The 10150-nt window shown below is 63.0% G+C and overlaps 3 protein-coding genes across 3 annotated transcripts in view; 1 reads left to right on the top strand and 2 right to left on the bottom strand.

Annotated features, from left to right (window-relative positions):
- The window catches only part of LOC113481116 (pleckstrin homology domain-containing family G member 3-like), a 9803-nt gene extending 8252 nt beyond the window's left edge, over positions 1-1551 (top strand). The window contains exons 9-10 of the mRNA XM_026850444.1: positions 267-533; positions 1300-1551. Of these exons, the coding sequence (XP_026706245.1) occupies positions 267-533; positions 1300-1551 (519 nt within the window). The remainder of the gene's footprint in view (positions 1-266; positions 534-1299) is intronic.
- NUP160 (nucleoporin 160) overlaps positions 1-10150 on the bottom strand; it is a 59676-nt gene that overhangs the window by 38087 nt on the left and 11439 nt on the right. The gene's annotated exons all lie outside the window — the stretch shown is intronic.
- Positions 2295-10150, bottom strand: part of SPTB (spectrin beta, erythrocytic) — a 12022-nt gene continuing 4166 nt past the window's right edge. The window contains exons 13-31 of the mRNA XM_026850225.1: positions 9648-10150; positions 9432-9569; positions 8579-9338; positions 8290-8492; positions 8111-8201; positions 7893-8039; positions 7538-7801; positions 7124-7339; positions 6958-7047; positions 6594-6869; positions 5086-5216; positions 4597-4801; positions 4141-4515; positions 3806-4050; positions 3571-3709; positions 3413-3497; positions 3120-3316; positions 2892-3001; positions 2295-2549 (exon numbers count right to left, since the gene is read on the bottom strand). The exon at positions 9648-10150 is cut by the window's right edge and continues 413 nt beyond it. Of these exons, the coding sequence (XP_026706026.1) occupies positions 2456-2549; positions 2892-3001; positions 3120-3316; positions 3413-3497; positions 3571-3709; positions 3806-4050; positions 4141-4515; positions 4597-4801; positions 5086-5216; positions 6594-6869; positions 6958-7047; positions 7124-7339; positions 7538-7801; positions 7893-8039; positions 8111-8201; positions 8290-8492; positions 8579-9338; positions 9432-9569; positions 9648-10150 (4269 nt within the window). The 3' untranslated portion in view covers positions 2295-2455. The remainder of the gene's footprint in view (positions 2550-2891; positions 3002-3119; positions 3317-3412; positions 3498-3570; positions 3710-3805; positions 4051-4140; positions 4516-4596; positions 4802-5085; positions 5217-6593; positions 6870-6957; positions 7048-7123; positions 7340-7537; positions 7802-7892; positions 8040-8110; positions 8202-8289; positions 8493-8578; positions 9339-9431; positions 9570-9647) is intronic.

The raw sequence follows: 10150 nt of genomic DNA, 5'->3' as shown, positions 1-10150 counted from the left end.
CCCCCCCCCCCATTACACTGGCCATCCTGTGTCCCCCTGGGCACTGCTAGTCCCCCCTCTGTCCCCCGGGCATCTCCAGCCACCCCATGCCCCACTCCGGGATGCCCCTCACCTCATCCTTGCCATGGAAGAGCCACTCGCTCCCATTGCTGAGCCTGGGGACAAGAGCAGAGATGACAGTGAAGAGTGTGCTACCCCATGCTGTGCCATGCCACACCATGCCGTGCCATTACCTGAGTTTGAAGACATGCTTCTTCTTCTTGTAGCCGGCAGCCACCTCACAGAGAGCATCCTGTAGCCCCAGGGGCTCCTCGCCATGGCAGGGCAACCCCAGCGCCCGGCTTTTGGCATCTTTGAAGAAGGCGAGCTGGCCACCCCGCAGCACGCAGTACCGCGTGCTCCATGACCTGCCACCACATCACCACGTCAGCCCGGTGCGTGCCCACACCGCCTGGCACTTGCCACCATTGCCACCACGCCTACCGATTGGATGCCCGTTTGGTGGCCGCTTCCAGGTCGTGCTTGCGGCCAAGGTAGCCCTCCAGCTGGATGCTGCAGGAGTGGGCTGGCAGTGTGGCCGGCTCCTCTGGTTCCTCCCGTGGTGGCCGTGGGCTCGGTGACACCGGCTCCTCGTTGCCTGCCATCCGCATCAGCTGCCGTGAAGTAACAGCCCTGTTACACCACGGTGTCACCACCCACCACCAAAAGCCACATCCTGAGGTCCCATCCCCTCCCTGTCCCCAGTGGGGGCTCATGGTCCCCAAGCCAATGGCCCAGTGGTGGGTGCCAGCTCTTCCAGTACCAGTGATCCCACCAGCTTCCATACACCAGAAATGGTGGCTACTGGGAGGATCCCAGCGAGTGGCTGGGACATGCTCCAGCCCTGGGAGCTGCACCCTGGTGTCAGGGCCCCCCATGGATTTGGGGTGATGAGGTTGAGTTGAGCCAGGTAGACAGCCCTGTGAGCCACCCTGGTGTTGTCCCCTGTTCAGGGGGCTTGGGGACAGTGGAGGATGCCAGCAGACAGACAGGGTCCAGTCAGGGGCTGTGGTGCCTGGCAAAGGGTGTGTCACAGGAGGGGCTCAGCGATCCTCGGGTGCCCGTCCCCAAATCCTGCACCCTGGGAGGGCTCCAGCCCTGCACAGCACCACGGGGAGCATGTGGAGGTCCTGAGGTGTGTCCTGCCAAGAGGGACAGGAGGAGGGACAGCTGTCCCTGGCAGCTGGAAGGTGATTGTGTCCCCAAGCACACAGGCAGTAGTCTTGTACCCAAGCAGAGTGGGGTCCTGTCCCCGAGCAGGTGAAAGTGGCTGTGTCCCCAAGCAAGCAGAGGAAGATCCTTGTCCCCGAGGAGCCAGAAAATGTCCATGTCCCCAAGCAGGCAGAGAGGGACCCTGTCCCCAAGGAGCCAGAAGATGCCAGTGTCCCCAAGCAGGCAGAGGGGGACCCTGTCCCCAAGAAGCCAGAAGATGCCAGTGTCCCCAAGCAGGCAGAAATGATCTTGTCTCTGAGCAGATACTCAGGGGTCCAGTCCCCAGGCAGGCGAAAATGATCTTGTCCCCAAGGAGCCAGAAGACGCCCATGTCCCCAAGCAGGCAGAAAAGGCAGAAGGGGTTCTTTTCCCCAAGCAGGCAGAGCAACCAGAAAGCAATCCTGTCCCCAAGCAGGCAGGAGGAGCAGAGAGGGTGGCAGCAAACACAAGGTGGCTGTCACACAGGTTGGCAGTGTCCTGTGGGGTGACGATGCCTTGTAGGGTGACAATGCTGTGTGGGGTGCTGAAGTCTCACAGGGTGCTGATGCCTTGTAGGGTGACGGGGTGATGATATCTTGCAGGGTGACAATGCCCCATAGAGTGATGATGACTCTTGGGGTGACAATGCCTCATAGAGTGACATCTCCATGGGGTGATGATGACCCAAGGGCCACGTGCCTTGAGGCCGACGTGAGCAGGGCCAGCAGAGACGTTGCGGTGTGTCTGTGGGCAGCTCTGCCCGATGTCCCCTCCCAGGGCTGGGTGCTTGGAAAGCTGGGTGCCACAGGGCCAGGCGGTATCCCCCAGGGGTTTCTCCTGGGACTCACATGGCCTCGCCAGCAGCGGAGGATGGTGGCCGGGATTAGCCCACCCTGGGACGGATGTTCTGTCTCTGGCTGATGCCCCAATCCCAGAGACACCCAGCACCCATGGGTGCCAGCCCGCAGCCAAGCAGAGGTGGTCTGAGCCACCATAGGGAACCCCCGGTCACCTCTGGAGCCAGGGCAAAGGGGAAGGTGCAGCACCTGCATGCCCACCCAGCCTTTTTGGGGTCATTTAGCATTTATTCAAGACAAGGAACAAGGCGAAGGCTGGGGGTGCAGGAAGCCATTCACACGCCATGGCCGCAGTCATGGCCACAGAGCATCCATGGGGTCTGTGGTACACAAGGGGACACATTTTTTGTCATGGGGGAAGGAAAAAGCTAAACTTGAGAACTGACCGGCTCTGGTCCATCAGTAGTGGGTGGAGAGGTGTCCCGTGTGCTCACACCTTTCCTCTTCTCCTCCTCCTCGGACCTGCGGCAGGGAGGCAGCCCACTCAGCATTCCCAGCAGAGAGTAGCACCCCCAAAATCCTCCTCCCAGCGATCTCGCTACAGAAACACAGCTGTAGGCCTGCAGGGACCTGGGGCTGGCTGCTGGTCCCCACCGAGGGATGAAAGCCCTGACGTGGCAGAGTTTAACCTTCATATCTCTTCACTGCATCAATTTATTGCTCAAAAATGGCAAATTGCTAAAAAAAAACCCTCAATGCTTTGAGAAGAGGGACGCTGGAAACGATGCCTATGTGCCAGACGAGCGCAGTGGGCTGCCCCTGCCTGAGATGCTGCCATGGGCACTTGGTGCTGGTGTCCCTTACCCGGCCTCCAGCTCCCCATCCAGATCCAGGTGGTATTCGGGAGCCTCAGAGTGTGTCACCCCATCCCGCGCCAGCCCCTCGCGCAGCGTCCGCCCGCCCAGGAGCTCCAGCTGCCGGAAAAAGGAGCGGATATATTAGGGACTGGCAGGGATGTGGGGTGGGAGAACTGAGGCAGGACAGGCAGAGGCAAGCCAGGACTGGCTGTGGCCCACCCTGAGCCTTCCTCACCGTCGTCAGCTTCCTCAGGGCAGCAATGCGCTCCTCCCAGGTGGCCGAGGACTTCTCGAAAGCCTCATGCCGCTTGAGCAGCTTCTCTACTGCATCCACTGTCTGCCCGTAGTCGCTGCTGGCCAGGTAGGGCTCCTGTGCCATGAGCCACGACTCGGCCACCGAGGCATCCCGGGAGAACTGGCACACCTCCAGCACTGCGGGCAGGGACGGGCAGCGCTCAGCCTCCTGCCACCGCCACCACTAACCCCGGGCTGAGCCGCCATCCTCCCTGGCACTGCCGGCACACTCACACAGCCGCAGCTGGTCCCAGCGCTGCTCCCACGTCTCCATCATGGCCTTCCTCTTCTCCACCAGCTCCACCAGCTTTGCCTTGATCTGTGAGGGGAAATCGTCACAGGGTGGCCCCAGTGGCACTGTCCCACTGCCCTCCAGTCCTGGCTGCCCTCACCTCAGGTGAGTCCTGGTGTTTGCGCTGCACCAGCTTCTTGCCCAGCTCAATGCAGGTGGTGAAGTTCTTGCCCCGGGCGTCCACCTCGGCCCTGATGGTCTGGTGGTACTTCATCAGCAGCTCCACCGAGGAAACATCCCTGGAGACAGAGGTGACGTCATCAGTGGCTGCATCGCTTCTGGGTCCCAGCCAATGGCACTGGGTCCCAACAAACGGCACCCGGTCCCAGCCATACCTGGGTTTCTCCTGCGTCTCAATCTGCCGGACAGTGCTCTCCATCCAGGAGAGCAGGTCCCGTGCCATGCTGAAGAAGCGATGCTTGTCAGCTGTGTCCACCAGCCGGGCCCGGCGCCCACTGCACGCCTCCAGCAGCGCCCGCAGGGCTCGTGCCACCTCCTGCTCTTGCTCCTGGATGCCGGCCGCCTTCTCCCCGGCATAGGCAGTCTGCAGGCGTGCCGCTGTCTCCCGAAACTGCTGTACCTACCCGGTGGAACCGGAGAGCATGGAGGATGCTGAGTGCCGGCAGTGGCAATGCCGGGTAGCCCCAGCAGCTCTCGGGTGCAGCCTCACCTGCGTCTCCAGCAGCTGGAGGTCACGCTCGAAGGCGCTGTGCATGCGGTGGAAAGCCTCCACCGTGCCCACATCCTCGCCCAGGTCCTGGGGCAGCTCCTGGCGCCGGGCGGCAATGAGGGCCAGCAGCTCGGCGCCGTCATAGAAGTACTTGTGCAGGTCGTGGGAGGCAGCGAGAAGCTGCATGCGGGTGTCAATCAGCTCCAGGAGATCAGCCCAGCTCTCGTTCAACCCGTCCTTCCACTCGGCCATGGTGGCTGCCTCTGCGTGCCCCGCATCAATGAGGTCCTCGATAGCCAGGTTCACCCGGTCTACGCGCTCCTGCCCCACGCTGCCCGTCTCCCGCGCAAACTCCCGAAACTTCTCCCGCAGGAGCTGCACAGGGGAGAGAAAAGTTGAGTTTGTCCCTCCAAAACCACACACCGGCACTGCTACTCCCACCCTGGGTGTCCTCACCGTGACATGGTCCAAGTCCTGCCCCATCTCCTGGGAGGAGGCGATCACGTCACGCTCGGCAATCCAGTGCTCCAAGTCTTCCACCTCCCGCTTCAGCTGGAAGAGGTGGGACATGTTCTCCAGGCGCCGGCGGCGCTCCTCGGCCGCCTCCTTCAGCCCCGCGTAGTGCTTGTCCACCTGGCCCTGCAGCCGGATGATCTGCTCCCTGCGTGGCCCCGGCACACAGACACCCCAGTTCTCACCCAGGAAAAGGTGCCCTCGACCCACCCGTGTTGCCAACTGGAGGGTCTTTTAGGGGAGGAACCCACTCTGCCCTCCCCATGTTCCTCTGCCACCCTGTTCCTGCCACAGCCGGGGCAATGCCACCCAGCTGAAGTGAGGCACCAGGGCAGCCAACGCTGCTGGAGCTTAGCCAAACCACCCACCCACCCTGGTTCTGAGGGCACAGGGCCACCCTGAGGGGCAGGGGACATGTGGTGTGGTACCTACCCCTCAGGGTGGCCAGCAGAGAGCAGCTGCTGAGCCCTCCCCGCGAGCTCCTTGATGGTTTGGCCATAGTCATCAATGGACCGCTGCTGCCGGACATGTCTCTTCAGCATCAACAAGCTGCTCTCCTCATCCTGTGGCACAGCAGAGACCAGCACCCATCAGTACTTGGCACAGCCATGGGAGAGGAACCAGGGTCCAGCCCTAGCACCCATCCTACGGGCATGTCCTGCCTCCATGTGATGTGTCAGGGAGCAATGGGGAGCTCAGTGGGGTACAGCGTGGCGTGACACAGAGGCTTGGTGTGGTGGTGTGTAATGGCATGGCATGGCACAGAGCAGGATGGCATATAATGGCATGGCATAGGATGGCCTGCAGTGATGCAGCATGCCATGTAATGACAAGACATGGCATGGTGTAGGGTGGCATGGATGGCAGAGGAGAGCATGGCATGCAACAGCACAGCATGACATAGCATGAGATGGTGTGTAATCACAGAATTGTCTGGGTTGGAAAAGCCCTTGAAGCTCCTCCAGTCCAACCATGAACCTCACCCTGACCATTCCCAACTCCCCCAGATCCCTCAGTGCTGGGTCAACCCGACTCTTCAACCCCTCCAGGGATGGGGACTCCCCCCCTGCCCTGGGCAGCCCATTCCAACGCCCAACAGCCCCTTCTACAAAGAAATCCTTCCTCAGAGCCAGTCTGATCCTGCCCTGGCGCAGCTTGAGGCCATTCCCTCTTGTCCTGGCGCTTGTTCCTTGGTTCAAGAGACTCATCCCCCCTCTCTGCACCCTCCTGTCAGGGAGCTGTAGAGGGCCATGAGGTCTCCCCTCAGCCTCCTCTTCTCCAGACTAAACCCCCCCAGTTCCCTCAGCCGCTCCCCAGCAGACCTGTGCTCCAGACCCTGCACCAGCTCCGTTGCCCTTCTCTGGACATGCTTGAGTTGTTCAATGGCCTTTCTGGAGTGAAGGGCTCAAAACCCCACATCGAGCCCAGGGGTAAGATCCCTTCTCTGTCTCTGCTGGCCATGCTATTGCCAATACAAGCCAGGATCCTGTTGGCTATCTTGCCCACCTGGGCACACTGCTGGCTCATGTTCAGCTGGCTGTCAATCAATACCTCCAGGTCCCTCTCTGACTGGCAGCTCTCCAGCCACTCCTCCCCAGGCCTGTAGCGCTGCTGGGGGTTGTTGTACCCTGAGTGCAGAACTCATCCAGTTGGCCTTAGCCCAGCGACCCAGCACGGCATGTAATGACACAACATGGCATGGGATGGACAGTGTGTTAGAACATGGTGTGACATGGCACATAATGGCATGGCCTGACATGCCCTAGGATGGGATGGATGGCCTGTAATGGCCCAACATGGCATGGGATGGCGTGTAATAACAGGACACAGCGTGGTACTGGGTGTTTAACAGCATGGCACGGCATGGCTTGACATAGGATGACCCAGCACAGCACAGAGCCCCCCAAGACACAGGGGCACCATGTGAAGCCACCCCTCACCTTTGGCTTCTCCTCAGCTCCCATGAAGAGCTCCTGCTCGCTGACCCAGGCCTCGGCCTCGCCAGCATCCAGGTAGTACTGCTGGGCCTCACCAGCCTCCTGCAGGCGCCGGTGCCGGGCGGCCGCCTCCTCCCTCAGCGTCTCCCACAGCATCCGCAGCTCCTGTGCACGCGTCTCCAGCTCCGGGCTGGGCTTGTCGCCGCTCACCACTGCCTCGCCACGGCTCAGCACCTCGGCCAGGCGGGGGGCATGACCTGCCAGCTCCTTCTGCAGTGTCTGCCCGTGGGGTGGGTGGTCATGGTGGGGCTCACCCGTGGGATGGGTGGCCCTAGGGGACCAGTTAGGGTGGTGGGTGCTGGCTCACCTCGTTCCTCTTGGCCAGGCGCTGCACACTCGGGAGGTCGGTGCCGTGCTCCATCGACCTGGCCAGGGGCAGCCGCTCCTGCACCCACAGCTGCAGGCAAGAGTACCCACTGAGCACTCATGGGTGCTCCCAGCACGCCAAACCCCTCCACAGCAAGGATACTCACCGTCTCATCCTCCAGGTCCCGCCCAAGCTGGTATATGGCCTTGGTGGTCTCCAGTTCCTTCCTCCTCCTCTCTAGTGGCTCCAGCAGATTGAGGAATCGCTGCTGGAGCCTCTGCTCATGCCCATCAGTGTCTGGCACATCCCCAGCAGTGGGGAGGCCCTGCCATCCCAGTTCCTCCAGCTCCTTCATCCGTGCTCCCACTTGCTCTTCCAGTCTCTGGTGGAGCAGATCTGTGTGAGCCAGGGGGGCAGAGCCAGGCTGGGGACCCCCAAGGCATCAACCAGCCCCATTTGGGGACATGACCCAGCACCTCAGACCCCTCAACCTTGAATGGGGGGGCAGCATGAAGGAAAGAATGAGATGCCAACACCCTTCCTCCCCTCCAGCCCCTCTCCTGGCAGTGCCACCACCCACCATCAGCCTCTTCAGCAGCAGGTTGGTGGCGGTGAGGTCCTTGGCCTGCTCAGTGGCGCGCAGCTCCTCCTCTGCCTGCCCCAGCCAGCTCTCCAGCTCCCCGTAGCTCTGGGCATACAGTGCTGAGCGGTTGGCCTCAAAGAGCCGCCGGCCCTTCTCCTCGGCAGCACTGCACAGCCCGTCCCACCGCCTGCGCAGCTCGGCCAGCCGCCGCACCACCACCTCGCTGTACTGTGGCTTGCGGCTCGCCAGCTCCTTCCCCTCCTGTTGGCAAAACCGAGGAGGTTGGTGGCCACCGTGGCACGGAGACCTCTCACCCAGCTGGGGGGTAGTGAGGCTTCCAGCCAGCACCCACCATCTCAATCTTCTCCAGCCAGCCCTGGTTGGGTGCCAGCTCGGCCATGAATGCCTGGTGCTTCTGCCACTTGCCGTGGAGGCCACGGGCTTCGCCATAGGAGACATCCTGTGCTGTCAGCATCTTCTCCTCCACCCAGGTGTCGAGCTGCAGACAAGAGGTGTCAGGGCTCGGCTGGCAGGGACCCCCTGGCTCCACCAGCCATGCCCTGTTCCTACCTCCCGGCAGCTCTGGAGGAAAGTCTGCAGCTCATGGTTGTCCTGCAGCAAACCCGCGGCCTCCTCCGCCTTGGCCGCGACGGCCCCGTGCCTGGCAGGGCAACCAGAGACAGGCAGCATCAGCCCTGCTGCCTGCACACTGCCTGCCTGCCTGCCCGCTGGCCCCTGGCTGGACTCACCGCTCCTGGAGGGCCTGGCACTTCTCAGTGATCTTCTCAGCAAAGATGTTCCCCTCGGCCACCAGCTTGGTGCCACTGGCCACCACCTCAGGGACCTTCTCGGCGCTGCTCTCCACGCCGGCACGGAAGTCCTGGAAGCGGCGCAGGGCAGCAGTCGAACCCTCCAGCGTGGTGGGCAGCTCCAGATGGGCCAGCGTGTACTCCTAGAGGGGCACAGCAGGGGTTCAGCACCTTTTTGGGGCACCCATGAGCCGGGGACAACTCCCCATGACCTACCTTGGGCACCCACCTGGTTGGTGAGGAGGATCTCTGCCTGCTTGGCATCGCGGAGAAACTCCTGGAAGCCGCGGCACTGGGCTAGGAAGCGGTGCTGGGCTTCTGCCATCCTGCCCAGGGCGGCCCAACCGGCCTCCACACCGTGCAGACGCTGCCGCAGCCCCTCATACTGGGGGTCCTCCTGCTCCCCCACCACTCGCTCCCCTGCTTCCACCAAGGCGGAAAAGGCGGCCACATGCTCTTGTGAGTCCCGCTGTGCCGCCTCATGCCGCCGCAGCAGCTCCTCCGCCTCGGCCAAAGAGGCCGGCACCTCGTCGGTGGCCGCCATGGCTTTCTGAGCCCCAAAGAGCCAAGCCTGGAAGTCATCCAGGTCCTGCAGGAAGCGCTGGAGCTGCCCAGCTTCCCCCAGAGAGGCTGCCCGCTCCCCCAAGGCTTCCTGCAGCTCCTCCCAGGCGGCCGCCACTGCCGCTAGCCGCTCAGCCACCTCCCCAGCCACGTCGGGCCGTTCTTCTGCCAGGCGGTTGGCTTGGGAGCGCAGGGAGGCCAGGCGGTCCTGGGCGATGGCCAGTTCCCGCTCGATGCCATAGAGTTTGCGTTGGGTGGCCAGGACGCCAGCCAGGTCCTGGCCCAGCTCGGCGGTGGCCTGGACCACCTGGGCTTTGCTCCGCAGCCATTGCCGGGTCTCCTCACACTCCAAACGGTAGTTGAGGAGGCGCAATGCTGAGCCCACGGCCTGGCAACGCTCGGCCACCAGCCGCCTGAACCGGTCCCACCTGCATGGCAGAGAAGGGTGACGATGGGGGATGCAGCTGGTGGGTCCAGCCTAATCACCCCAGCACCACCCACCCATCCCGGTGTCACCGTACCTCTCGTTGAGCTGCTCTCGGCACTGCCGGACTTGGGGGCTGCGGGGGTGGCCACTTGCCAGAAGCCCATCAGCTGCCTGGTTGACGGCGGCAATTTGGGAAGACACGGTGGCCATTTCCTGCTTTAGCCCGTCCAGCCTGTGGGGATGGATGGGCTGAGAAAGGGCCACACCTCGGGACACGGCACGGCAGCACCGCCACTGTGGGAGCCCCTACCTGTGCTGTGCCACATCCAGGTCCTCCAGTGCCTGGGGGACCTCCGGTTGCCCCAGCCAGGTCTCCTTGGCCCCCATCCACAGGTGACAGGCATCGCTCTCCCCAAAAACAGTGTATAGGTCAAGGGCATCCTGCAGCTGGCGGCCCCGCTGCTCGGCCAGGGCAGCTGCCTCGGCATGCAGCTCCCGCAGGGCTGCCAGCCGGCTCTGTGCCTCGGGGCCAGCCCGCAGCTCTGGGGGAAAGCCCTCGGCTTGCCGGGCCAGCCCGTCCAGCTGCTCCTGGGCGGCCGCCATCTCCTCCAGCAGCTCCCGGTGCTGCCGCAGCAGTACCCGGGTGCGGGATTCATCCTGGCCCAGCTCTTCAGCGGCCGCCCGCCTGCGGGCATCCTGCAGCCCCTCCATCAGCTCCTCTGCCTCTGCCTGGAACTGGAAGAAGCCTTCGGCCTCCCGCAAACCCCGCCAGCGGAAAGCTGCCAGCTCCTCCAGCTGCGCCCACAGTGCCCG

Source organism: Athene cunicularia, assembly GCF_003259725.1.
Source record: "Athene cunicularia isolate RWA chromosome 5 unlocalized genomic scaffold, athCun1 chr5_part2, whole genome shotgun sequence".
NCBI lineage: Eukaryota > Metazoa > Chordata > Aves > Strigiformes > Strigidae > Athene > Athene cunicularia.
Note: the sequence above shows the minus strand (reverse complement) of the source record. Positions and strands in the feature narration are given on the sequence as shown.